Source organism: Oncorhynchus mykiss, chromosome 19, assembly GCF_013265735.2.
Source record: "Oncorhynchus mykiss isolate Arlee chromosome 19, USDA_OmykA_1.1, whole genome shotgun sequence".
Lineage (NCBI taxonomy): Eukaryota > Metazoa > Chordata > Actinopteri > Salmoniformes > Salmonidae > Oncorhynchus > Oncorhynchus mykiss.
In genome coordinates, this window is record NC_048583.1 from 27,289,524 (window position 1) to 27,316,423 (window position 26,900).

At 45.9% G+C, this 26,900-nt stretch overlaps 1 protein-coding gene across 11 annotated transcripts in view; it reads right to left on the reverse strand.

Annotated features, from left to right (window-relative positions):
- Positions 1-26,900, reverse strand: part of syne1b (spectrin repeat containing, nuclear envelope 1b) — a 137,606-nt gene that overhangs the window by 76,240 nt on the left and 34,466 nt on the right. For all 11 annotated transcript variants that reach the window (XM_036954559.1, XM_036954553.1, XM_036954555.1 and 8 more), the window contains 40 exons: positions 25,639-25,806; positions 25,129-25,305; positions 24,497-24,637; positions 24,106-24,266; positions 22,670-22,820; positions 22,273-22,403; positions 21,081-21,177; positions 20,570-20,668; positions 20,042-20,229; positions 17,167-17,290; positions 16,784-16,950; positions 16,517-16,670; positions 16,187-16,390; positions 15,702-15,873; positions 15,308-15,566; positions 14,561-14,740; positions 14,204-14,354; positions 13,856-14,014; positions 13,245-13,427; positions 12,894-12,995; positions 12,419-12,622; positions 11,971-12,178; positions 11,720-11,832; positions 11,256-11,461; positions 10,554-10,995; positions 10,034-10,206; positions 9,748-9,835; positions 9,114-9,335; positions 8,199-8,363; positions 7,595-7,951; positions 7,232-7,368; positions 6,856-7,033; positions 6,009-6,191; positions 5,768-5,911; positions 5,082-5,237; positions 4,503-4,667; positions 3,974-4,146; positions 3,648-3,801; positions 2,703-2,846; positions 2,405-2,569 (listed from right to left, as the gene is read on the reverse strand). In XM_036954559.1, the coding sequence (XP_036810454.1) occupies positions 2,405-2,569; positions 2,703-2,846; positions 3,648-3,801; positions 3,974-4,146; positions 4,503-4,667; positions 5,082-5,237; positions 5,768-5,911; positions 6,009-6,191; positions 6,856-7,033; positions 7,232-7,368; positions 7,595-7,951; positions 8,199-8,363; positions 9,114-9,335; positions 9,748-9,835; positions 10,034-10,206; positions 10,554-10,995; positions 11,256-11,461; positions 11,720-11,832; positions 11,971-12,178; positions 12,419-12,622; positions 12,894-12,995; positions 13,245-13,427; positions 13,856-14,014; positions 14,204-14,354; positions 14,561-14,740; positions 15,308-15,566; positions 15,702-15,873; positions 16,187-16,390; positions 16,517-16,670; positions 16,784-16,950; positions 17,167-17,290; positions 20,042-20,229; positions 20,570-20,668; positions 21,081-21,177; positions 22,273-22,403; positions 22,670-22,820; positions 24,106-24,266; positions 24,497-24,637; positions 25,129-25,305; positions 25,639-25,806 (6,945 nt within the window). The remainder of the gene's footprint in view (positions 1-2,404; positions 2,570-2,702; positions 2,847-3,647; positions 3,802-3,973; positions 4,147-4,502; positions 4,668-5,081; positions 5,238-5,767; positions 5,912-6,008; positions 6,192-6,855; positions 7,034-7,231; positions 7,369-7,594; positions 7,952-8,198; positions 8,364-9,113; positions 9,336-9,747; positions 9,836-10,033; positions 10,207-10,553; positions 10,996-11,255; positions 11,462-11,719; positions 11,833-11,970; positions 12,179-12,418; positions 12,623-12,893; positions 12,996-13,244; positions 13,428-13,855; positions 14,015-14,203; positions 14,355-14,560; positions 14,741-15,307; positions 15,567-15,701; positions 15,874-16,186; positions 16,391-16,516; positions 16,671-16,783; positions 16,951-17,166; positions 17,291-20,041; positions 20,230-20,569; positions 20,669-21,080; positions 21,178-22,272; positions 22,404-22,669; positions 22,821-24,105; positions 24,267-24,496; positions 24,638-25,128; positions 25,306-25,638; positions 25,807-26,900) is intronic.

The window sequence follows — 26,900 nt, forward strand, 5'->3', positions numbered from 1 at the left end:
ATTTTCTAGATTGTAGAACAATAGTGAAGACATCAAAACTATGAAATAACACATACAGAATCATGTAGTAACCAAAAAAATGTTAAACAAATAAAAGTATATTTGAGATTTGAGATTCTTCAAAGTAGCCACCCTTTGCCTTGATGACAGCTTTGCACACTCTTGGCATTCTCTCAACCAGCTTCATGAGATAGTCACCTGGAATGCATTTCATTATACCTACAGCCTTACTTCACACATCCCACGGTCTCTGCATACAATATAGCTGATTACACGCATGCACCACTCAATCTGATCGCACGCACAAACTACCTCACTCTGTTGCTCACATGCCCTTGTCCACAACCCTGTTCTCATTATCCTCCGCCTCGACCAGCCTAAATCCTAGCTAAGCCATAATAATCACCGCATTTGATGAGAAATCTTCCTCGCTTGGTGACGAGGCAGGCATCTGTAGGCTACATGTCCATTGGTGATCAATTAAATACATTTTTTTAAATGAAGTAAAAGGATGTCAGCCTTTCCCGGCCTTTGCCGTGGTCGGCATATCTAATATATGCTCATACCCCGCTCTCACTTTTTGTATGCCACTATTGTATCAAATACACCGGATTAAGAGCCTCAGTTTTCCCGCCCTATCTCACACATGCAGCCCCTCAGACAGGCTAATACCAAAGCCAGAAAATAATAAGTGTAATATAGATGATAATAATAATTATACAATCACTAATACTATACATACTCACTGCTACTACTATAGGAAGAAAAATGTATAAAGCCTCAAATGAAGCAGAAATTGCGGTATTGATACAATGAGGGGTGTAGAGAATAGCGGCAAAATACAACAGTCAAATTCTAGAACAGCAGCATAGAATTCCTGCACCGTGTGCAAAAATGACTCTCACTGTAAGAGCTGTTGTTAATATTTAGAATCTACACGTCAAAAGGTTAATGTGTTTGAGCCAATCAGTTATGTTGTGACAAGGTAGGGGTGGTATACAGAAGATAGCCCTATTTGGTAAAAGACCAAGTCCATGTTATGGCACAAACAGCTCAAATAAGCAAAGAGAAATTACATCATTACTTGAAGACATGAAGGTCAGTCAATGCGGAAAATTTGAACTTTGAACGTTTCTTCAAGTGCAGTCGCAAAAACCATCAAGCGCTGTGATGAAACTGGCTCTCGTGAAGATTGCCACAGGAAAATAAGATCCAGAGTTACCACTGCTGCAGAGGATACGTTTATTAGAGTTAACTGCACCTCAGATTGAGGCCAAATAAATGCTTCACAGAGTTCAAGTCAACATCAACTGTTCAGAGGAAACTGCATGATTCAGGCCTTCATGGTCGAATTGCTGCAAAGAAACCAAGACTAAAGGACACCAATAAGAATAAGAAGACTTGCTTGGGCCAAGAAACACGAGCAATGGACATTAGACCGGTGGAAATCTGTCCTTTGTTCTGATGAGTCCAAATGTGAGATTTTTGGTTCCAGCTGCCGGGTCTTTGTGAGACGCAGAGTAGGTGAACGGATGATCTCCGCATGTGTGGTTCCTACCGTGAAGCATGGAGGAGGAGGTGTGATGGTGCTTTGCTGGTGACACTGTTTGTGATTTTTTTAGAATTCAAGGCACACTTAGCTTGGCTACCAACCCATCCCATTTGGTTTGCGCTTAGTGGAAATATAATTTGTTTTCGAACAGGACAATGACCCAAAACACAGCCCCAGGCTGTGTAAAGGCTATTTGACCAAGAAGGAGAGTGATGGACTGCTGCATCAGATGACCTGACCTCCACAATCACCCGACCTCAACCCAATTGAGATGGTTTGGGATGAGTTGGACCGCAGAGTGAAGGAAAAGCAAACATCAAGTGCTCAGCATATGTGGGAACTCCTTCAAGACTGTTGGAAAAACATTCCTCATTAATCTGGTTGAGAATCCCAAAAGTGTGCAAAGCTACAGGGCAAAGGGTGGCAACTGACATGATTCCTTATTTTCCTTCATAATGTCCTTAAATAAATCTTCAAAAAGTTCTTAAAAGGTGATGTTTTGGTGCCTTTAGGGCAATTCATAAAGCTGATTGAGGACCTTATTCCTGATGAATGTGTTTTTTGACCGTGCTTTGCTTTCTGCTTGCATTTTGTATTTATATTGATGTGTGTATTTTCTGTAATTCATGTAATTCAGGTCTCAGTATGACTCCCTGATAAAATAAAGGTTAAATTTAAAAAATCACATTTCCCATCAACTGTCAATAATAATGAGTAGTATAGCTGAACGTGGGTCCCTTGGCTTTACCCAGGTTGGTAGTTTTGTCTCTCATCTCGGAGAATGAGAGACATGGGAAAAGCCACTTTTCTTTGGCTATGTATCTGGAGGTAGCAGTATGTTCTTGTTCTGACCTGTAGTTTCTGAAGTGTCTCCTCCAGCGTTTCCACATCCCCCTCTAGCTGTGTGTAGCAGCCCAGCTTCTCCTGCTCCTGCTCCAGCCAAGCCTCAAACACATGCAGGCCTCTCTGGTACTCCTGGTGGGCCTGCACAAGCTCCTCTGCTTTCCCCATCGTACTCTGACAACACAATAACAATGACGTGCATTACAGACATGCAACTACTACTATTTTTGTTCATTCTAATGCATAGGAGGAACAACATAAGTCTGACACTCTATATACTCTATATACGCCAAGGTACTCTATATACCTTGGCGTTGTCCTTGACGGTGTTGTATCGTTCCTGCAGGTCTTGGAGCTCTAGCTGTGTGACGTAATGTTCGGCCATGTTGGCTCCCTTCATAGTGATGGTGTCCAGCAGACTGCTGTGGCTCAGCACCTCCTCATAGAGAAGCTAAAACAAACACAACATAGCTCAGGGTTAATGTGCATGTTTCTACTGTACTTAAACCACAGCATGATACAGGGTTAGGTTACTTCTTGTTAAAACCAAATATATAGGAGACTGGCATTTTGAGACTTTTTAAGGCAGAGGCACCCGACAAGGATGTCTTCTTTCACCGTTATAATTTGCACTGTCTGAAGCTGAAACAAACAATGGCATTTCACAGGGTTAAGGTTCTGTAACGATCGTCTTCGGGAGAAAGTGAGGAGGACCAAGGTGCAGAGTGGTAAGTGTTAATGTCTTTTTTAATAAACAAACAGAACACTGGAACAAAACAAAACAAAACGAAACAGTACCATGTGGCCCAAACACACGGAAACAAACACCAACAAACCAAAAGTGAAACCCATGCTACCTAAGTATGATTCTCAATCAGGGACAACAATTGACAGCCGCCTCTGATTGAGAACCATACTAGGCCAAACTCAAAAACCAACATAGAAAAACAAACATAGACTGCCCACCCCAACCATACTAAAACAAAGACAAAAACAAAGGAACTAAGGTCAGAACGTGACAGGTCCTACCTCTTGATAAAACTAAAGATGTTTGAGAAGCACTTTGTGACCAATCATTACCAAGGTCACATTACCCAAATGTTTTTATAAGACAGAGGCACATGACATGTCTTTTTTACCATTATTATTTGCACTGGCACCATACATGAGTCCCTCTTTTACTGTTATTATTTGAAATCCCATTTCCCATCAACTGTCAATAATAATGAGTAATATAGACGACGGTGGGTACCTTGGCTTTACCCAGGTTGGCAGTTTTGTCTCTCATCTCGGAGAACTGTTTGTCTGTTGTGTCCAGGCTCTCCTCAACATGCTCCACCCAGCCCACAAACTGAAGCACATCCTCCTGGTAGCTGGTCCACTGGGAAAGGGCTCCCTCCAACTGACTGTGAGGGGAATAGAGTGTAGTAAACATAAATATATCAGCTAATCGTCACTAAAGTTACTTGTACACTACCCAAATGTTAAAAATAAAACAAAACATTACATTTGGTCAGATGTTATCATAACCCAGTAAGTATTCTACTAAGGCAGTACACAAGAAAGAAAAAGCTATACCTTTTGCAATGGATGGAGGCGGAAAGCAGGGCATCCCAGGAGTCCTTGAGTTCCTGGATGTGCTTGCAGACTACTGGTACTCCCTCTACTGAGGTGTTCCTCTGGACAGACTCTCCCCTGGTGACCAGCATCTTCAGCTGGATCTCCTTCTCCTGGCGTGCTGTCAGCAAAGCCTGGGAGAATGACATTAAGGGTCAGTCCATGTATAACATAGTGAGGTCTCACAAAGGCAGGAGCAATGCTAACTTAGCTACCTGTTACATACTGGAGATTTACAACAGCTTCTACTCTGTAATCCAAGTCTGATTCTATTTTAGTTTAGCTTTGTTTAATTTTATTTTATTTTATCTAGTTTAGCTTATCTTAGCTTTGTTTAATTCAGTTTATCTTAGCATAGTATAATTTACTTAGCTTAGTTTACTGAGTTTAGTTTGTTTAGTTTAGGTTACTTAGTTTAGTTTACTTAGTTTAGTTTAGCTTAGTTTATCTTGGTGTAGCTTGGTGTAGGTCAGAGGTGGTCGCACTGTACCTCCAGCTTGATCACCCTGCTGTCCAGGACGTTCTTGTCTGCCGTGGGGGTGCAGTAGGTCTGCAGCATGTGGCTGGTGTCGGCCACCCAGTTCTGCAGCTCCTTCAGCCCCTGGGAGAACAGCTGGTGCTCGGTGACGATCCGGTCGATACGGGAAGCCTTCTCCTGTGGGATCACACAGCACAGCACACAGGTCAGCCTCTGTGTGTTCATTCATGTGCACACCCATGACAAATTCAACATAAAGTGAACCTGGGGTTTGTGTATGCAAATGACAACTGGCTACAATCCAGTATGGAAGAAAAGAACAGCAGTAGTAATTTTGCCAGCAAAAATTGAAATTCAGTATTAGCAGTATTAAAGTGTTAGCAATTCAGCATTACCTCAAAACGAAATAGCATCAAGCATAATTACGCTTACAATGATACAATGTTTCATTCTACAACTATAAGATTGTAAATTCATTGATTATCTAGGCAATTTGAACCGGAGTGGTAAGCTCCAGACAAACACAGCTTAGTGCCTCCTCCCTGCCCTCTTGCAGGTAGACAGGCTGGCAGGCAGGCAGACATTAGTTACCTTGGTCATGTTGGTTAGAGCTAGGTACTGTGCAGAGAGTTGTGAGACACGGTGGACAAAGCCCTTTCCGGCCGCGTGTCCGTCCCACAGCAGCTGGGCCTTCTCTTTGAGCCTGATCAGCTGAACCTCTTGAGAGGCTAACTCCTCGAGCACAGACTGCAAGGGCACAAGCAGGTCATCACCGAGACAGAGGCATGCAAGCCAACACACAGACAGTTAGCTAAGTTAACATTGACACTTAAGAGACCAGACATGGAAGAAGAAGACTTGGTCAATGTTATGACCATGAAATACTGTCATGAAATGGAAATCCAGAGAAGGCTAGAAAACACAGCAGACAAAGATGTTTGATGCAAGCATTTGAACAGGGATGTCAAGTGTCAACTCTGTAAACAGTTATTCTTTACTCTGCACTGAACACGCATACAGCAGAAGCATTTGAAAATAGATTGAGTAGATTGGCAGGGCAGAGATGAGCAGTTAGCAGTTATGATAAGCTTTGACAATGCAATGCGGAACTCCATCAGTGACTATGATTGACAGAGCTGAAAAGGTTGGCTTCTGTAACGGCCGCGCTGGTGCCTGGCAAGGCTGGTGCCTGGCAAGGCCGGGTGGATGGAGGGATGATGGGAACAGTTATGGTGATACGAAGTGACATAATGACACAGGCTGAGAGCCACGTATACCTGCAGCTTGTGCAACTCCTGCTTTTTAGCTGTGAGGTCGTGGAGTCGTGTGCTGCTCTCCTGTACAGCAACCTCTGTCCCGTGCAGCCATTCCTGAAGGGGCTCCGCACTCGCCTCAAAGTCCTTCATCTGAGACTGGAGGTTCTGAAGCATAGAATTTTTACATTTTTAAACAAAGTGAATAGATTACACATTATCACCAGAAAGGATTCACACGCTGTACTGTACATAGATTGATTACCTGTAATGCAGTCTCCCTCTGGTGCAGGTTGGACATCAGAGTCTTCCAATCCTCTCTGGCACTGCTAATCTTGGCCCGGACAGCGTCCACTCGGTCTTTGGCAGCAATACTGACCACCAGCTCACCACTTAGCACCACAGCATTCAGCTTGGAGTGGCCCTGTTCCCTGTCACTCAGGAACTCCTTTGGGGTGGAGACAGAAGTCAAGAGATGAGACGCATACTTTTAAAACTTTTGTCCTTGAACAAATATGTTCAAGGACAAAAGGTTTCCTGAACAAAGATAAGAAGTGCTTTTATTGGAGAATATCCATTGAAGAACTCATCAATCAAATGTAAAATGTATTTATAAAGCCCTTTTTACATCAGCAGTCACAAAGTCACAAAGTGCTTATACAGAAACACAGCTTAAAACCCCAAAGAGCAAGCAATGCAGATGTAGAAGTACGTACGGTGGCTAGAAAAAACTCCCTAGAAAGGCAGGAACCTAGGAAGGAACCTAGAGAGGAACCAGGCCCTGAAGGGTGGCCAGTCCTCTTTCTGGCTGTGCCCGGTGGAGATTATAAGAGTTCATGGCAATTAAGGCCAGATCGTTCTTCAAGATGTTCAAACGTTCATAGATGACCAGCAGGCTCAAATAATAATCATAGTGGTTATAGAGGGTGCAACAGGTCAGCACATTTAGGAGTAAATGTCAGTTCGCTCTCATAGCTGAGCATTCAGAGGTCTAGACAGCAGGTGTGGTAGGGAGAGAGAGAGAGAGAGAGAGAGAGAGAGAGAGAGAGGGAGAGTGAGAACTGATGGACTAGGCTTGATTTTGAGTCCAGGAAAACTGGCCCTTAGTGTACCTGTATCTTCTGCAGGCTGGAGGAGGCCTCGCTGAGGTTCTGAGGCACGTCAAAGCACTTGGCTGTGATGATCTTGGCGTTAACCAGCCACTGCTGGAACTCTCGGAAAGTGGCACGGAACCGCTGCTCCAGAAGCTTCTCTTTGCTCTGGCATTCTCTGGAGGCCTGCAGGCTCAGACTAGGAGGGAGAAGAGAGGACCAGATACCAGACCAGGACCAATTACTTTTACACAGCACCTACAGGGCGGTATTCTGACTTGAGATCTGATTCTGCACGCGTAACTTTCTGTGCAAGTCTCCCATTGACATCAGTGAACGGTTTGCGTGAAAGTTTGAGTATAGTAGGAATCCTCCATCCTGCTGCTGACTGACTCACCTGTTGTACTCCTTGATGAGGGAGGACACTCTCTCTGACTGAGTGCCCAGGTCCCTTGAGAACCGCCATAGGTCGTTGAGCTGGGACTTCAGACTGTCTGACATGGGCTCCACTTTAACCAGGCCATCCAGAGTGTCCTGGGTGGCACACACACACAATGAGAAGATGCTTTAGAGGAGAGGGAACGGAGGATTGTGGATGCCTGAGTATATGGCGATTTTGGGCATTTAATTTTCACTTTGAAAAGTCAACACTCATCATAACTATAACGGATCCTTCCTTTACTGTTGCATTCCACTTTGGCATTGCATCAATACTTGAAAAAAAAAAATATATATAAGAATAACTGCAAAGGAGCCTTACTTTTGCAATCTGCCAGCCCTGCACGGCCTCCTCCCCGCAGTTTTTCCCCTCGGTCTGAGAGAGTCTGTCTCTCCACTCCTGCAGCTGACTGCTAAACTCCTGCAGGTTCTGCTCCAGCTGAGCAGCCAAGCAGTTAAACTCCTGTTCTGAGCTGGCGATCTGAGAGAGCGCAGTCTCCAGGCCTGCCCTGGTCTGCAGTGCCCCACGCTCCCAGTGCTCCCAGGCAGACAGCAGGGCTGCCTCCTCCCTCTCCACAGCCTCAAAGCCCCCGGAGCCCGTGTGGTCCCTCGCTGCAGCCCCACAACGCTGCACCCGGCTGAGACGCTCTCGGCCACACTGCCTGGAGTCTATCAGCTCCTGGATTGGAACATGGAACATTTGAACAGGAAACATTCAACTGTTACTGTTCCTGCCAACGACTCTCCATCCGTCACTAGGATGTCCTATAGAGGCTTGGCGCAGACAGAGAGACATACTTTTCCTTACGGGAGGGTAACATTTATTATTTTTTTTTGCATGTGCCTAATCTCTAATGATTACTTTGATGTGTCAATGATGTGTCAACAAGGTGTTTATATTGTATGTGATGATTGAACATCCTCACCCGAACTTTGGCGAGCTTCCTCTTTACAGAGGTGGAGTCTCCTGACAGATCCGACCAGCGCTGGAGCTCCTCCCTGGCAGAGGTCAGCCAATCATTGAAGTCCCTCACAGCTTCCAGGTAGTGCTCATGCTCTGTCACTATGTTCTCCATGGCGTGAACCTTACTCTGAGGGGTGGACGGCAGACAGAGACTGAGTTAGGCTGTGTCAGATTTACACATCGAGTACACTGTGAACAAAGACTGGATATTGTCTTGATGCATTAACATCAATGCAAGTTGATTACAACAACCAAACTAGATGAATTGAGGCTAATAACCCAAACAGATCGTCAGACTTTATTTTTAATTTTTTTATTTTACCCCTTTTTCTCCCCAATTTCGTGGTATCCAATTGTTGTAGTAGCTACTATCTTGTCTCATTGCTACAACTCCCGTACGGGCTCGGGAGAGACGAAGGCTGAATGTCATGCGTCCTCCGATACCAGTCGTACTGCTTCTTAACACAGCGCGCATCCAACCCGGAAGCCAGCCGCACCAATGTGTCGGAGGCTACACTGTGCACCTGGCAACCTTGGCTAGAGCGCACTGCGCCCGGCCTGCCACAGGAGTCGCTGGTGAGACAAGCAGAACCCTACCGACCAATCCCTCCCTAACCCGGACGACGCTAGGCCAATTGTGCGTCGCCCCACGGACCTCCCGGTCGCGGCCGGTTACGACAGAGCCTGGGCGTGAACCCAGGGACTCTGATGGCACAGCTGGCGCTGCAGTACAGCGCCCTTAACCACTGCGCCACCCGGGAGGCCCAGATCGTCAGACTTGAACTGAATGTACTTATGTAGTTATTAGATGTAGTTATTACACAAAGGAGAAAAGCATGTATCTAACTGCCATCCTTTAGGAGCAAGGCTTGATTACCTTGACGACAGCGGTGATATCAGCAAAGTGTGCATTGAGCTCCATTCTCTGCTCTGGTCCGAAGGCCTGGTCGCCTGTCTTCTCATGCAGCTCTGCAGCCTTCTCTGTCAGCCTGGCCAGTGGTGCTGTATGAGCCTCCACGTCAGCCTGCAGGGCTCTGAGACGCTCCAGGAGAGAAGCCTTTTCCTTCAGGCCTGGCTGCTGGGCGAGCGCCAGAACCACCTACATTTACATTGACATTTGAGTCACCTAATAGACGCTCTTATCTTGAGAAACTTACATGCAGTGCATTTAAGTAAGGAAGGTAAAACAACCACATCTCAATCAATAAAGTATTTAAAATAGCCGATATATGCTAAATCAGTGGAAGAAAAGATAAGTCGAGAGGTTCTACCTGCTAAAAGAGGATTCTGAGATAATTGGCTTTAATGTTCCGAACCCTCATTGGTTTGAATGGTGTCAGCAATTTTTTATCTTGTATTCTTTTGAACTTAACATGAATTGGGGTATTTTTAGTATTATATGGTATACAACATTGAAGAGAACAAGGCAATGTCAATAACTCAATTTAGACAAAAATGCTGATAGAACCTTATAGTCCAAATCTCTAAAAGTGTGCACAGCTAAATCTCACCTCCTGCTCTACAGACTCCATCCACTGCTGCAGCTGACCCTTACTCTCCTGGTAGCTACTCCACAGGGCCACCGTCCACTCTAGACGACTGGGTTGGTCAACACAAGAAAACAAGCACAAGCACACACACACAGATTAACACACACAGAGACGTGGAAGATTGGAGCATACTTACTACGGGTAGTGAGCAGCTTGTTATACACATAACATCATGTATTGTGCTACTCCAAACTGCAGCGAGAGATTCACTGTAGTTGTATCAGGGTAAACGGGCAGCGTACTGTACCTGTGACAACTCATGGCGGTCATGAGCATGTTGGCCCAGGCATCCTTTAGGTTCTGTAACTGGGAGCGGATGGCCTCCTGTCCCTCCACACTGTTGTGCTTCAGGACCTGCTCGCCCTTCCCTACCGCCATGTTCAGCTTCACCTCACCCTCGCCCTTCATCAGCAGGATGTCCTGGAACACACATGAAGAGCAAAGCAAACTTTATTTGCTTTGCTGAAGTCTTGTTCAACATCCATGTAGACCATTTCCTCATTGAAACATTGACCTTCCATGGCTCGTGTTATCCAAAAGTAGTGGATCTCAACCTGGGGTACTAGCACCCCTGGTTGTACCTGGCCTGTCCACAAGGGTGTACTTGGGAGGACTCATAAAAACATAGGCTAATGATTGGTTGCACATGAGGTACTTGAGGTAAATGTAAAATGGGGTAAAGTAACCAACAAATATTATGAATGATAACCCCTGAATTAAGGTCTCTATCATGGATACATCAGCTTCAGTTTGTCATGTTGTCTGACCTGTACAAGTCCCAGCCTCTTCTCCAGCTTCTCCTTGTTCCCCAGTGTACTGTTGAGGCTCCCCAGTCGTTCCTGTACACCGTTCAGCCAGGACCAGGTGCTCTGCAGGGTCTCCTCAAATGCCTGCTGTTCCTGTAGGGTCATCTGGCAGCTCCGCAGCCTCTCCCTCACCCTCCGCAGCAGACCTTGGTGCTGAGACTGCAGCCCCGCAGCCGCCCGCGTCTCGCCACCGTCGCCCCGTCCACCTTCGTTCAGGGCCTGCGACTCCTGACACAGTCGCTCGAACGAGTCCCTTTCTTTGAGCACGTCCTGGTGGTCTCCCTCCACCCTCTCCAGTGTTGCCTTCTCAGGATCCCTGTGTTTCTCCTCAGGCAGCTCTGTGTTCAGCCTCTGCTCCATGTGCTCCAGCCAACGCTTCAGCCTCTTCAGACGCCCCTCAAACCTGACAGACAGAGATATATCACCATTTAACAGTCACAGACTCATAGACATCTATGACTGTATCCCTCAGGTCTACTCTTGGGCTCCAAGGCTGCATCTCAATATTATATTGTTCTACCTCTAGAAGTTGATTTTGCCCCATCTGTACTGAAAGAACAATATAGGACAGAGCAACACCTGGATAGGCCTGGATAAGTGAAGATGAGGGAAAGGAGAGGAAGTCTCTTTATATTATTGAGATCCATCCCAAGTATCTCTTACCCATTTAGTTGTGCAGTGCTGTCCTCCAGGGCCTGTTGGTTGAGTCTACACTGTGCTACGAAGCGGTCCCAGTCCTGCTGGATGGAGGAGAGGTGATGCTGCACCTGGCCAGCGCTGGCCTTAGGGAGATGGAGAAGGAGCTTCTCCCCTTCCTCACACACCTGAGTCAGACGCACCTCCCCTTCCTCTACACGCTCCAGAGCCCCCTAAACGATAGGAGGACACATCTTTATACTGTATGTGACAGGGCAACACTTGCACAAGTAATTAACTGTTTAACTGCCAGTTTCCAGGGCACAAACTTAGTCTAGACCTAGAATTTTTAAAAACAGACTCAATGGAAAAATGTTCATTTTACTCCAGGACTAGTCTTAATCTGCGTCCGGGGAAACCTACTTTAAGAGACTGAGGATTAATGGTATAATTAAGGGTTGTATGGGTTATATGTTGTGTTCGGACTGTACCTTTAGCTTCTGGAGTTTGCGCTCCACGATGCTAGTGTCTCCTGATCGGTCAGAGCACTCCTTCACTACCTCCCTCTGCCCAGACAGCCAGCTGTGGAACTCCCGAACCAGTTCTACAGAACAAGAGAGACAGTGATTATCATCATCCTCGTCATGGTTGTAGAATATTGCAGAATAGAATACAGTAGTGTAGTGCAGAATAGATATAGCGATAGATCAATCAATCCATCCATCAATTCAGTCCTTCTCACCATTGAAGTGTTTTTGTAGGCCGTGCTGCAGGGAGGCCAGGGTCCTGGAGGAGAGCTGGTTGACAAACTCGTAGCTCTTGATGAGGTCAGTGAGGGCACTGCCCAGCCCAGCCAGCTCCTCAGAAGGGTACTTCCGACACAGAGTGTTCAGGCTCTCCCTGGTAGAATCTATGCTGCCTTGCTGGTTCTGAAGGTCCTTCTGGAGGTCCTGTCATGCAATTCACACACATATGAGTTCCACACCTAGAGCAATAATAATATACAGAATAACACGTGTGAGCATTCAGAAAAATAACTTAGTCAGGAACTCCTGGAAAGAGGTAAAGGCCTTGCACAGAAAATAGTGAAGTGGAGAGCCATGGTGATTCCCTATGCTCACAAGAGGGTCAAGTGGACTGAGTCAAGTAAGTTCTCAGGTAAAAGCTGTTTCAATTCAAAATCTACCCACCTTGACTCTGCAGATGTCCTCTGGGTCAGAGCCAATCGGTGAGCTCGTCAGGGATCGCTCCATGCTCTTAAGCCAATCAGACATCTGAGTAATGTAGTCCTCTAGCTGCTTCCTCTGGGAGCTGAAGTCCCGGAGGTTTCCACTGGCCTGCTCACACAGCTTCTGCACCTGGCTCATCTTCTTCCTCAAGTCTGCTTCCAGCACCTGATAGAAACATACAGAAGATCTTTAGCTCCCTTCTGAAGTTGTATGGGGCAACCCGACTGAGCACGAGTTTCCCAAAATGTTCGTAGCACTATTGTTCATTCATTGCCTACCAATGGACTACAAATAATCTCAGTTCTTCAAAGGTTTTAGGAAACTCACAATGTGTCAGTTAGTTCAAAAGTTTTCTTCAACATACATAACTTCAAACAAGATTTTCAAAAGCTATGGATGTCTGAAGTCTGGGCTTCAAAATTATAATGAGCAACACCTGTAGTTTGGATGGAGTTTCCTGGCTACGGCTGAGATGCTTCAGTTCTGACACTTTCCCTTGCAGGTTTACAAGCTTGTGCTCGTTTTTTCCCATCTCCACCTATACATAAGGGAAAAAATGGAAACTTTGATTTCATCTATATGTTTGAGCATTTGGGATTTGCAGAAATTAAAGGATTGGATGATTAGTGGATTTGGGATGCAGTATCTGAAAAAATTAATTGAGTCAAACTGATTGGACAGAATCATTTAGCAGACAACTTTAGCTCCACCATTCTCCCGTTTTAAAGGGTAGTAGAAGGAACATCTTACTGTGTATCTGTGTCTGGTGTGTCTCAATGCATCATACCTGTAATGCAGAGAGTTTGGTCTCCATCCGCTGGCTGTCGTTGAGGTTGTTCAGGCTCTCACTGAGTTCCATCACAGAGTTAGTTGTCCATCCCTCGATCTCCTCGCTGATTTGGCGTACATCGTCCCATAACACCAAGCTCTGGATCAGATGTTCAATGTTGTCTTCAACCCTCTCCGACACCTGTAATGTAAAGGGACAAAATCAACCTCTGTAAATTCCCAAAATTGTGGAGGCAAAATAAATCACGGAAGACCAAGGAACACCTGAAGAGGACCTGCACAAACAGAGATGGACAAACTGAAATACTCATGGAAGGAACTTGAGGGAACTTGAGAAACTGTCCCAAAACAGAGTGCTGTGGAGAACATTTGGGGATCACCTATGCTCCTCACGGTCAGATTAAAAAGGCCAAATCAAGACAATATCACTATTGTACCTCTTGTTTTTTATTCAATTCAAAATACTGAATATCCCACAAGGGCCAATGATGTAGGCTGGCATGCAGGTGCATAAAAACAACATTTAACAATCAACATACAGCACAGCAACAACACACCAATAGTGGATGACCTAAACTCCTCATGGCAAGGCTGGAAATGTAGACTTACATCGAGCCACTGGTCCACCAGTGTCTCCATGTCCTTCCTCATCAGCTGGGTCTCACAGTCTGAGATCTTCTTCAGCTCACTCAACAGCTGCTTCCCTTTACTGGAAAATTGGTCGAGCTCACTTTGCCTGGCTGACGTCTCCGCCTTCGCTGCTTCATGCTGCACAGATGAAGAATGGGAAAACAGTGAGAACGAAGAGCAACAAAAACTTTTATTTTGAAGTGATTACCTTTATTTTGAAGTTCACTGTAGCAATATAGTAGCAATAACAAGATAGTAGCTGGTAACAGTGTACTAATGTTTAACACAAGTTTATATGAGAACTGAGATGAATGTCATTATCCTAACCTTAGACAGCGCTCTCTTGGTCTCCTCATAGTCCTTCAGAGCAGAACCAATGTCAGCCACAGCCTCAGTGTTCTCTGTGATGGTTGTTATGGATGTCTTCAAGCTCTGGTACTCTCTCATCAGCTCCACCAGAACACTGCACTGCTCCTGTCTGCCAACAACCGTACAACTCTTACTATAGGATTCATTTGTGTGTGTGTGTGTGGGGGGGGGGGGGGGGGGGGGGGCTACAGTTTTGCTAAGTTTTGCCATTCTTAAAGGGTATGATAATTATATGTCCCTGATTAGTTTAGAGGCTTTGTGATAGTTTGGTAATTATTCTATGTTATGTTATGCAGATGACAGAGACCTACGCACCTGTCAGTGATGAGTCTCTTGGTGTCTTCCCAGGTGGTTTCCAGGAGGCTGATTTCTCGGAAAACCTCCCCAGCCAGCTCTGCATCTCTCTGGGCTAGCTGCTGGCCCTTGTCCCTAAGCCACTGCTCCTCGTGTTGGTGAGACTGGAGCTCATCCTCCAGCTGGTTAAAGAACCGCAGCCTGGATACCACAGAGAACGAGAGAAGAAGGAGGGACTCATTTACAGTCAGCTATTCACAACTCACACATTAGAGCAGGGTTCCCCAGCTGGGTTCCTGAATTTGACCCATGGGTGATTTGATTTGGCCCCCCCAAGTTTCCAATGAAAAAATAAGCAAATCAGCTCCAAGTGATTTTAATTTTGGGAATCTGTTCCAAACTATTCCCACTCATAATTGAGGGGATATACTACTGTATGTGATCTTATACAATGTAAGCAAGGTTTGAAAAGATTATGGTTTAGTCAACTAATATGTCTGTTTGGGATTCTTGTCAATTTGCTAAATTTATTAGGAATTAGGAATTATGTTCCTAATTATGTTCCGGCCCCCTGACGATCCGCTCAAGAAAAAAAACGACCCGCGGCTAAATCTAGTTGATGATCCCTGCACTAGAGAGTATTGAAGAGAGAGAGAGAGTAGCAGGGTATGGCCCAAAACCTAACTTGAGATCCAGTTGCATAACCATTGACATCAATTTCATGTTTGAATTCTGCTCTTTGTGACACTAGCATTAAACTGTAGCTACCTCTGCTGCAGGGCAAGTGGGCTGGGTTCTCTGAGGCTCTGGTGGTCCGCCTTCTCCTCGATGTCCTCCACACTCTTCAGCAGCTGCTCCTTCCTCTGCCTGAAGGAGCTCCACAGCGCTCCCAAAGCCTCTGCCTCACTTTGCTTGGTCCCCACCAGGTTCCTCACCATGTCTAGCTCTCCGCTGAGACCATCAGCCAGCACCCGGCACGACGTCCGGGTGCCTCCCTCTGCAGTGCTGCTCACCACGTGTAGGTGGCCTTCAAATCAAATCAAAACTTGATTTTTATAACACGCCGTACAATGTAGCAAGACAAAGTGCAGGGGAGCAATACAATTCAGAGGAACAAGTACATCAAATAAATAATAGGAAATTAAATCAATCATAAAAATACCTTTACAGAGGCTGCTGTCCAAGCTGGCTGCCAGGTTCTCCAGTCTGCTGATGTCTGGGACGATGGCCTCCAGTTCTCGCTGCAGCTCTTCCACCCGACCCCGGTCCCAGCTCCCTGCGCTCTCCACCGTTTGCCTCAGGCCTCGTAGTACCCCTGCAGCTGCACCGTGGGTCTGTAGGCATAAGACAGGCTGTGTTTTTTAACTCCAACATGTTAACCCCTTACACTCTATTTAACAACTTTTGAATGACTATCCCAAACCTTACCTCTTACCTTAACCCTGACCCTAACCTTACCCCTAAACCTAACCATATTCCTACTTATTGAATGTTTACTTAAACAGGTTTCAGCAACATCTGGGTACTTGGAAATGATGACCAAGAAAGAATGCAGGACTAAGGCAAGCTAGCCAGCCAAAGCTTACCTTAACATGTTGTCTGGTCATGTTGTAGGACCTATGCCCCCCTATTCAGCCTATATCTTACCTCCAGCAAGGCCTCTAGCTTTTCCAAGCAGTCCAGACGGACTTCAGCCAGCTGCTGGGCCTCCAGGTAGGGCTGTAGGCAGCTCCCCTGTCTCCCCTGGAGGAGCTGAGCATCTTGGGGATCACACGAGGCACACAGACCCTCTGTCTGAAGCTCCAGGCTCTCCCTCACACCGCTCTGCTTCTGAAGTGCAGCCAGAGTCTCCTACAGAAGACCATATAGGATGCAGAGGAGTAGGAAGATGAGATGTCATATATAACACTGTTATTACAGATATCTCACAGTAGAACAGACAAACAAACAAAAAACATTGTTGACCGTAGTTCGTACCTTGACTTGGGCCACAGCAGGCTGCAGGTCAGTGATGTTGACCTGGGAAGCTGAGTGTAGGTTGGAAAGGAGCGTCTCACTACACTGAGAAAACGTATGCAGGGCCTGGTCAAACTGCTCCACCTGGGACAGGTGGCTCTGGAGCTCCTGGATTCTGTACAGTATGCAAATAACAGACAAATCTATCAACTGTGTGCTGTGCAGTAGTAGTAAGACCTAATTATGTTGGAAATGTGATGTGACAAAACAGACCATCTTCTGACTGACCTGTGAGGGATGTGTTCATTCTGGGAGATCCATCTCTTCTTCAGCTGCTCCAGGTCCTCTCTAAGCTCCCTTGCCCGCTCCACTGGAGCAGTGGGGTACAGAGATGTTCCCAAGGTCACCAGGCCAGTATGGAGGGGCTCCAGCGACACCACCTCATACTGCAAATCCTACAGAAGACAAGCTTTTGTTGAGCATCTACTCCAGCAAGCCTTTCAACAAAATTATTTCCCATACAGAGATTAAATCTAGTTCTGGACCAATAAACACCTTTAATGGAGAATCTTCAGGCTTAATCTGTCTCGGAAACTGGCCCTAATTACATATGGAACCATGTGCAGGATCAGTCCAGGAACAAAAATTAAAAATGGATGAATTTACAGTACCTGCAAGTCTTGCAGCTCACTCTGTAGCTTTGTTTTATCTGCAGGCAGGCAATGGCTCTCAGGTTTGGATGTAGACTCACATCTCTCCAAGCAGGATACAAAGCTAGAACGATCCTTCTCATACCTGAAACAAAGTATCCAAGTTTAAAGATCCAATGCAGACATTTTTGTCTCAATATCAAATCATTTCTGGGTAACAATTAAGTGCCCTACCGTGATTGTTTTCAATTAAAATGTTCAAAAAGAAACAAAAATATCTTCTTAGTTAGCAAAGATCAATTTCCCAAGCAAGATTTTGCTAGGGCTGTCTGGGATTGGTCTGAGATGGGAGGGGAAAACTGAAAACTAGCTGTTATTGGCAGAGAGGTTTGGAACTCTTTCTTATTGGTCTAACAAATGTACCAAAATTCAATTCCACCAAAACAGGATGACATTTCAGGCAGTCTCTTCAAACAACGCTTACACTATAAGTGCATTATCATAATTTTCACAACTTCCTAGTATTATTCCAAACTAGGGCTGTGGCGGTCATTAAGTTTTGTCAGCCGGTGATTGTCAAACAAATAACTGTCGGTCTCACGGTAATGGACCATTAATTAACACATTGTGCATCTCCTGGCTTCCACAAGCCACTCATTGTCACGCCCTGATGATAGAGAGCCTTTCTCTATTTTGTTTAGGTCGGGGTGTGACTAGGGTGGGTAATCTAGGTTGTTTTATTTCTATGTTGGCCTGGTATGGTTCCCAATCAGAGACAGCTATTTAGCATTGTCTCTGATTGGGGATCATATTTAGGCAGCCATTTCCCCACTGTTTTTTTTGTGGGATCTTGTGTATGTGTAGTTGCCTGTGAGCACTCCATAGCTTCACGTGTGGTTTGCTCTTTATTGTTTTTGCGTTTCACTAATAAAAAGATGTGGAACCCATATCACGCTGCGCCTTGGTCCGAATGTTATTTTGACGATCTTGACAGAAGATCCCACCAAATCAGGACCAAGCAGCGTGCCAGGAGGAGAAGGTATCCTGGGTATCTTGGGAGGAGATCAAGGAGGAGAAGATATCCTGGACTTGGGAGGAAATAATGGGAGGACACGAAAGCCTTCCTTGGAAGCAGAAGGCAAGGAGAGAAGGGAAGACAGCGACGACGCCGGGGTTCGCGGCCACAACGAAAGCCCAAAGAACAGCCCCAATAATTTCTTGGGGGGTGGCACACGGGGTGGTCGGCGGAGCCGAGGAGTGAACCAGACCCAATCGGGGTAAAGATGGAGAAATTGGAGGAGAGTGAACGGAGCGAGTCAGAGACCGTCAGTGAGTTAATGGAGAAATTGGAGAAGAGAGAAATGAGAGTTGTTGTGTTGGTGTATGATGCACGACATTCGCCCTAAGGAGCGCGTCATCAGTTTGCTGCCACCTGAGTCAGCTCTCCGTACTCGTCCTGAGGAGCTTGCTAGCAGTCTTGTAAAAAACTGTGCCGACTCCACGCACCAGGTCTCCAGTACGCCTCCACTGCCCAGTACGTCCTGTGCCAGCTCTCGCACTCGCCTTGAGGAGCGTGTCATCTGTCCGGTACCATGTGTGCCGGCTCCACGCACTAGGCCTCCAGTGCACCTCCCCAGTCCGGTACCACCTGTGCCGGCTCCACGCACTAGGCCTCCAGTGCACCTCCCCAGTCCGGTACCACCTGTGCCAGCTCCACGCACTAGGCATCCAGTGCGCCTCCCCAGTGAGGTACGTCCTGTGCCTGCTCCTCGCACTCGCCCTGAAGTGCGTGTCACCAGTCCGGTGCCACCTGTGCCGGCTCCACGCACTAGGCCTCCAGTGCGCCTTCACAGTCCGGTGCGTCCTGTGCCTGCTCCTCGCCCTCGCGCTCGCCGGAAGCCTGGTGCGTGGAGCCAGGCTTCCGGCGAAGGTTCACAGTCCAGAGCTTCTGGCGATGATCCCCAGTCCAGAGCTTCCGGCGATGATCCCCAGTCGAATAGCTTCCTGCGACGGCGCTCAGTCCAGAGCTTCCAGCGACGGTTCCCAGTCCAGAGCATCTGGCGACGGTTCACGGTCCGGAACCTCCTGTGACGGTCCACGGTCCGGAACCTCCTGCGACGGTCCACGGTCCAGAACCTCCAGCGAGGGTCAACGGTCCGGAACCTACAGCGAGGGCCAACGCTCCGGAGCTTCCAGGCACGGCATCCAGTCCTGCTCCATGGCAGGAGCCTCCCTCTGCGCCGGTGCCCAATCCAGGCACGGCGTCCAATCCAGCTCCAAGGCCGGAGCCATCCTCTGCGTCGGGGCCCAGTCCAGGCACGGCGTCCAGTCCAGCTCCAAGGCCGGAGCCTTCCTCTGCGTCGAGGCCCAGTCTGGGCACGGCGTCCAGTCCAGCTCCAAGGCTGGAACCTTCCTCTGCACCAAAGTCCAGGTCAGGTCCGGTGTCCAGTCCCGCTCCATGACAGGAGCCTTCCTCTGCGCCGATGTCCAGTCCAGGCACGGCGTCCAGTCCTGTTCCATGGCCAGAGCCATCTTCTGCGCCGGTGCCCAGTCCAGGCACGCCGTCCAGTCCAGCTCCATGGTTGGAGACTTCTTTTTCGGCGCCGATGTCCAGTTTTAATTATGAGATTTCTGTTGTTTGAATTTGGCGCCCTGCACTTTCATTGGGTGTTGTCATATCGTCCCCGTTAACGGGATCTAAGCCATAAGAAGTTAATTAATAAATGTACAAAAACTAGTGTTTCAGAGCTAAAAGCCCAGTTTCCCAGATTCATACTAAGCCTAGTATTGGACTAAAAAGCACTTTCAATGGAGGTTATTTAGATGCTTTAATTGAGGACTATGCATAATCTGTGTCTGGAAAACCTGCCCTCTCCCTCCAGCCCAGCCTTCCTACTTTTGCCATAGAGACAGCAGTTTCTCCAGTGTGTTCTGTTTGTCCTTGGCCTGCCGTAGACTCTGGTCATAGCTGATCTGTAGAGCTGCCACGGCCCTCTCAGCCTGCTCCCTGTCACTGAGTCTACGTGCCCCAGCAGACAGGGACAAGAAGGCTGCCTTCAGCCTCTCCAAGCTCTGGCACACATCCTGGGGGATACAAAGCAAAAACCACATAATTAAATAGAACATTTTACTAAAACAACACCATATATTATATATAGCGCTACAAAGACAACACTAGGGAAAAGACAGCGAGACAATATTGTCAGTCAAATGGCAGAACCTCATAGGTGGCAGTGTGCCAGGGAGATGATCTGAATGTACAACCCTAAAGCTAAAAATGTATATCTCCAGGGAGAAGAAACAGCAGAGGGAGTCTTATGTCTGACATGAAATTAGGATAATGAAGCAAGTAATTAAATAAGTAGCTAGTAAGATACAGTCAGTATATCGTAATAAATGAAACTAGAGTGAATGAAAGACATACCATGTGGTCCTGGAGTCCTTTGTAGGTCTCTGACGAGGAGGTACAGGAGGTGACAGGATGGTCCAGTTTCTCATGGAGATCACCAAGAGTTGTTTGGGCCTTTATTAAAATAATTCAGACAATCATTGACTTTGACATTCATCATCTGCTCCAACACCTTTAAAGGGATACTTCGGGATTTTGGCAATGAGGCCCTTTATCTACTTCCCCAGAGTCAGCAGATACCCATAAACTACTAGTCATTGCGCTAACACTAGTTAGCATTGGCTCACGAAACTAGCTCTAACTTCTTTCATACTGGACACAGAGACATAAAAATGGTATCCACGAGTTCATCTGACTCTGCGGAAGTAGATTAAAGGCCTCCATGCCAAAATCCCGAAGTATCCTTTTAAGGGATATTTTAATTGATTCTAGAGGTGACATATAGGTAGCTAGTGGTAATTCTAACAGTGATGTCTCGTTCTCCCGAGGTTACTCGGGTAACCAAGACTCTTTTTGTCAGTCGTACCTCTTCAAGGCTGGTGTGGAAGCGGTGCTGTGTGGAGGAGCTCTCCTGTAGCTGTCCATTTAACTGGTCTACACTCTCTCTCAGCTCCTCCCAGTATCTGAAGATGAAAAGATAATACTCAGCAACTTTTTGTAGCACAACGTAGAAGATAAACACGCAGGTTCAAATCAAATCAAATAACATTTTATTGGTCACATACACGTGTTTAGCAGATGTTATCACGGGTGTAGCGAAATGCTTGTAAAAGGTTCCAGAACAAGATGTCAAAATATACTCAGTGACCAGTATATTAGGTATCCCCATCTACACTGAGTGTATAAAACATTAGCAACATCTGCTCTTTCCATGACATAGACTGACCAGGTAAATCCAGGTGAAAGCTACGATCCCTTATTGATGTCACTTGTTAAATCCACTTCAATCAGTGTAGATGAAGGGGGAGGAGACAGGTTAAAGAAGGATTTTGAAGCCATTAGACAATTGAGACATGGATTGTGTATGTGTGCCATTCAGAGGGTGAATGGGCAAGACAAAAGATGTAAGTGCCTTTGAACGGGGTATGGTAGTAGGTGTCAGGCGCACTGGTATGAGTGTGACAAGAACTGCAACGCTGCTGGGTTTCTTCATGCTCACAGTTTCCAGTGTGTATCAAGAATAGTCCACCACCCAAAGGGTATCCAGCCAACTTGGCACAACTGTGGGAAGCATTGGAGTCAACATGGGCCAGCATCCCTGTGGAACGCTTTCGACACCTTGTAGAGTCCACGCCCCGACGAATTGACAATGTTCTGAGAGCAAAAGGGGTGCAACTCAATTTTATGACTGTACTATTGTTTTGTACACTCAGTATAGTACCAGGTCGGACCACCCTTGCCCTCAGAACCGCCCTATATTCTTTGGGGAATGGATTGTACAAGGTGTGGCGTTCAAACGTTGCTCAATTGGTTTCAAGGGACGTAACATGTTCCAGGAAAACATTCCCCACACCATTACACCTAAGCCAGCAGTCTATACCGCCATGGACTGCTGCTGCTGCTTACGAAAAACAAATATTTATGTTAAAAAAATGACATTAACAGCTCTGTAATTTAGCAGATGCTCTTATCCAGATAAATGCACATTTACATTGCATTTAGATGTTTACAGTCAGTGCATTCAACCAAGGTAGGTAAAAAAATCCACAAATCAGTACCTGCCAATCTGTGTGAGCCGGGCCTTGACGCGGGCTGCCTCCCCAGAGGAGATAAACTGGGCCAGAGCCTGGGAATCTGCCTCTAGCTGGGAGAACACCTCCACCCTGTCCCCCAGCTCCATACCCACCGCCTGGGAGGAGTGGGGAGGATAAAGATTGTTAGGGGACTAAATGCTAACGTTGATTAATTAGCACTTTTCTCAAATGTCAGATCAATAACAAAGGTTTAACTGTTGGAATGGGGTCATTCAAGTTAAGTTATGAGTGCTCTGTTGAAATGATCTGTCCCTGATTTGGATCAAAGATGGAAAATCTTCGAAACAATTAACATGTTGTGCATACCGTCTAGGGAAAATGTGCTGAAACATACATGAAATGCAGAGGTTGCTGACAGTACCTTTACTGCGTTGATCTGTTGTCCAAGTGGAGCAGTGGAACTCTTTAAAGCATCCAGCTCTTTCTCTTTCTCAGAGATCCACGAGGAGAAGGCCTCAAACTCTGTCCCGAACCGGTCCCACTGAGTCTTCATCCCATCAAGAGCCTTGACACTTGAAAAGGAGAACGATTCATTTAGCTCAGTGATTCTCAGCTGGTAGGTCGGGAGGTTTTGAATGGGTCGCAGGTGTCAGACTTTTCATTTATGTTTTCTTTTGCTGGGATGAAAAAACACTCAGTCTGAACTTTAATGACTAAGAACACGTATAATGTGTGTAGAAATTATAATGAAACTACATTTTACAATCATTTAATCTCTGAAAAGATTTTTCTTCAATCACCATATTATAAGCATATTTTGTTGATTTTGTGGTCTCAAACCAGTGAGTTTACCAATGTTCTTCATTAAGAATATGATTAATAGCCAGCAGCAAGCCAGAGCATACCACCCTGCATACCACTGCTGGCTTGCTTCTGAAGCTAAGCAGGGTTGGTCCTGGTCAGTCCTGGTCAGTCCCTGGATGGGAGATCAGATGGTGTTGGAGGGCCAGTAGGAGGCACTCTTTCCTCTGGTCTAAAAAATATCCCAATGCCCCAGGGCAGTGATTGGGGACACTACCCTGTGTAGGGTGCCGTCTTTCAGATGGGATGTTAAACGGGTCTCCTGACTCTCTGAGGTCATTAAAGATCCTATGGCACTTATCGTAGGGGTGTTAACCCCGGTGTTCTGGCTAAATTCACAATCTGGCCCTAAAACCATCATGGTCACCTAATAATCCCCAGTTTACAATTGGTTCATTCATCCCCCTCCTCTCCTCTGTAACTATTCCCCAAGTAGTTGCTGTAAATGAGAATGTGTTCTCAGTCAATTTACCTGGTAAAATAAATATGGAATTATTGACATTTACTGTCAATATAGCATACTTTTCTTTCCTATTGAATAAAAATATTATGCGAATATTGGGTCGCGACTAAGACAACCTGGTTCAATTTGGGTCTTGAGGGAAAACCACTAATAAAATAAAACTGTGTAGGTAGGCAACACAACAAATAGTATTCAGGGCCCATATGCAGGGTAGCCTAGTGGGTAGAGCGTTGGACTAGTAAACGAAAGGTTGCAAGTTCATATCCCCGAGCTGACAATCTGTCGTTCTGCCCCTGAACAGGCAGTTAACCCACTGTTCATAGGCCATCATTGAAAATAAGAATTTGTTCTTAACTGACTTGCCTAGTTAAAAAAAAATCATAGAGAAGAAGTGCTGATCTAGGGTCATGTTCTCCACGTAATGTTAATCATTATTATCTAAAAGACAAAACTGATTCTAGATTAGCACTCCTACTATGAGAGCGTTTATGAATACAGGCCCAGATCAGAAGCTCGAGGAGGTGTTGTTTTACTCTTTCTTGAGGCCAGCCTCCACTTTGTCCAGTTGTTCACTAAGGGAGCGGGCTTGCTTCTGTAGCAGGGTGCTGTTCTTTGGGCCGAGCTGGATCTCTGCTGCTTTCCTTAACAAGGTGTTCACCGTGGAGGCTTCTGCGTCACTCTGCTTTAAAAGGACCTGTTATGACAATGGAGAATGTGAGAGTCAGAATGTGACTGACACGTTGTGATATGACTAAATTGAATTATTCTTGAAAGGTTTTAAAATCTTAATTTCACATCGCAACATGTAGCCTGAATAGCAAACCTTTAATGTAAAGACATGATACAGCCCTGCCAACTGTCAACTATCCTTCAAAAGTGTCAAATGCCACACTAAAATGTTCACAAAATGTACTTCTCCCTCACCCTGGACTGGTCCAGATCAGTAGCCAGGCTCTCTGGGCTGCTGAAGTTGAGGTCTCTGTCCATGACAGAGCGGGCCCTTGTAACAAACTCCTGCACTGCCCTCTGCTGACCGTCAAACTCCTGCCACGAAGACAGGGTCACCTGGGGGACAAACAGAGACATTCAATACACAGACACCCTGACACCTGGGGACAAACAGAGACATTCAATACACAGACACCCTGACACCTGGGGACAAACAGAGACATTCAATACACAGACACCCTGACACCTGGGGACAAACAGGGACATTCAATACACAGACACCCTGACACCTGAGGACAAACAGGGACATACAGGTAATACACAGATGAACAAATGGGGACGTTCAGCACAATTATTAACACCCTGATATGGTCTGCATTGTTACATCTTGAGCAGACAGGTCGTTTCTAATCCACAGCAAAAACTACCACAGGTAAAAAAAAGTCCTGGACTAAGAAGCACTTTTAATGGACAATCTCAATTAAATACGCTTTTTAGTCCAGAACTAAGATGAATCTGTGTCTAGGAAACTGACCCTAAGGCTCTGGAACACTGTGCAAGAGGATTTCCAATAACCCCAGACAGTACATTCTGGTGAGAGAGGTCACCTCTAACTCCTGCTCCTGTGAGTCCATGGTGTGGTCCATCTTGCTGAGTGTTGTCTCCAGACTCTGCAGGTCCTGCTGTAAGGTCTCCCCCAGCCCCTCCTCAGCCTGTAGCTGATGGCCCCTGGTGATCTGCTGCTGCACATCCTTCCTCTTCATACGCAGACGCTTCAGCTGTTGCTGCACACGGACAAGAGACAACCAAGATGTACGTGTTGGAATGTCATGCAGATGCTTTACATGTCATATACTGTATTACTGTTTGAAAAAAGAATGCATTGACTGTTCAGTATGACAAGAAAAATGACATTTCCAACAACCACAAAAAAACATCATTTTCTTTCATGAATACAATGTAAAGTTCCAACAGCCAGGGCAAAGTTTGTTGCTCCAACTCAATCATTTTACATCGCATAAACCTTTGAGAATAGTTCAATCTAATCAGAAGCAATGTGCGGCCAGTTATCCATCTAACATAGACAGCCAGTGGTGCTCCACTCCAGTCCGACTTACCTGGTGAACCTGGAGCAGTTGCTGGGCCTCCCTGACGGTCTCAGAGTCCAGTATCCTGGTCACTTCCTGGTGTACCTCCTGCTGACCCTGCACCAGCTCTTCCAGCGTACCACGCACCTCCTCCCTGAACTGCACACAGTCCCCCACCGCCAGGACCAACTTCTCAGACTGGGAGACAAAAACACAAGAAAATATCATTTAAAAAAAATTGAATTCCCATTTCCAAACAAAACAAATGCAGGACCTAGACACCAAAAACATGACTTAGACACCAAACATTACTGAGATACCTCGCATTCAAACCAAGGAGCAAGAACAGTGGCGCAAACTAAAGAAGAAAATATATTCACAACTCTTGCTATAAGGACAATGGAAGTTGGTAAAACAGACTTGGAGACAACACAGAGGAAAGCGAAACAGCCTCACTCAGTGATAAGGAACCCTAGCTGACCCAAACAATCGATAACATATCACCTTGAGGTAGTGATAGTAGTGGATCGATGATGAAACCACAGAGGGAGAGTATCAGGAATGTGGGTGCAATATAATGCTGTGGTTCTGACTGTGTGGCCCGGACAAGGGTTATGCTACAGCGCTGGCTACCTGGCTAACAGTATGTTGATTTATATTAGACTATTCTTCAATAAGACAGAGACTATATTCAATATAATATTTCAGCTCCAGGATTGATCCAGATAGACACTGCTAGGACCTGTAATAAGGATCACTAATGTCAATCTGGAGGAGATAGGTTTCTCATGGGACAAACTGTTGCAAAAGACAGACTTCAGCAACAGAAGAGTGTTGCAGCCATCGAGTTCTACATGCAATTCTGACTATGGTTGCAGCCCTATGTCCTACAGTATCTGGAACGACGAGAACTAAGTAAGTAAGTTATGGGTCTTTCCATGTCATTTCAGCAAGCCATGACACCCAACATCTCAGATTGTTTTGAAATAGTTTATTTAGTTAGAAATACATAAGACTAGCATTTATGCAAAATTATTTTGTTTAAATCTAACGTGATGTGTGAGAAATTAATCTAATTGATTGCACCTAAATTAGCCATTTTAATTGATAGGATTCATGTACTATTCAACAAATATAGTACCTAACATCTGATTTGTAACAAAAGAAATTGTAACAATGGGTAAGACTTGAGGAATTCAAAATAAATGGACAAATGCCAATCCCACCATAAAAGCCAGTATACAGTATAAGTTATCTATGTCTGGCAAGTAGTGTGGAGCTGCGGCTTGGAG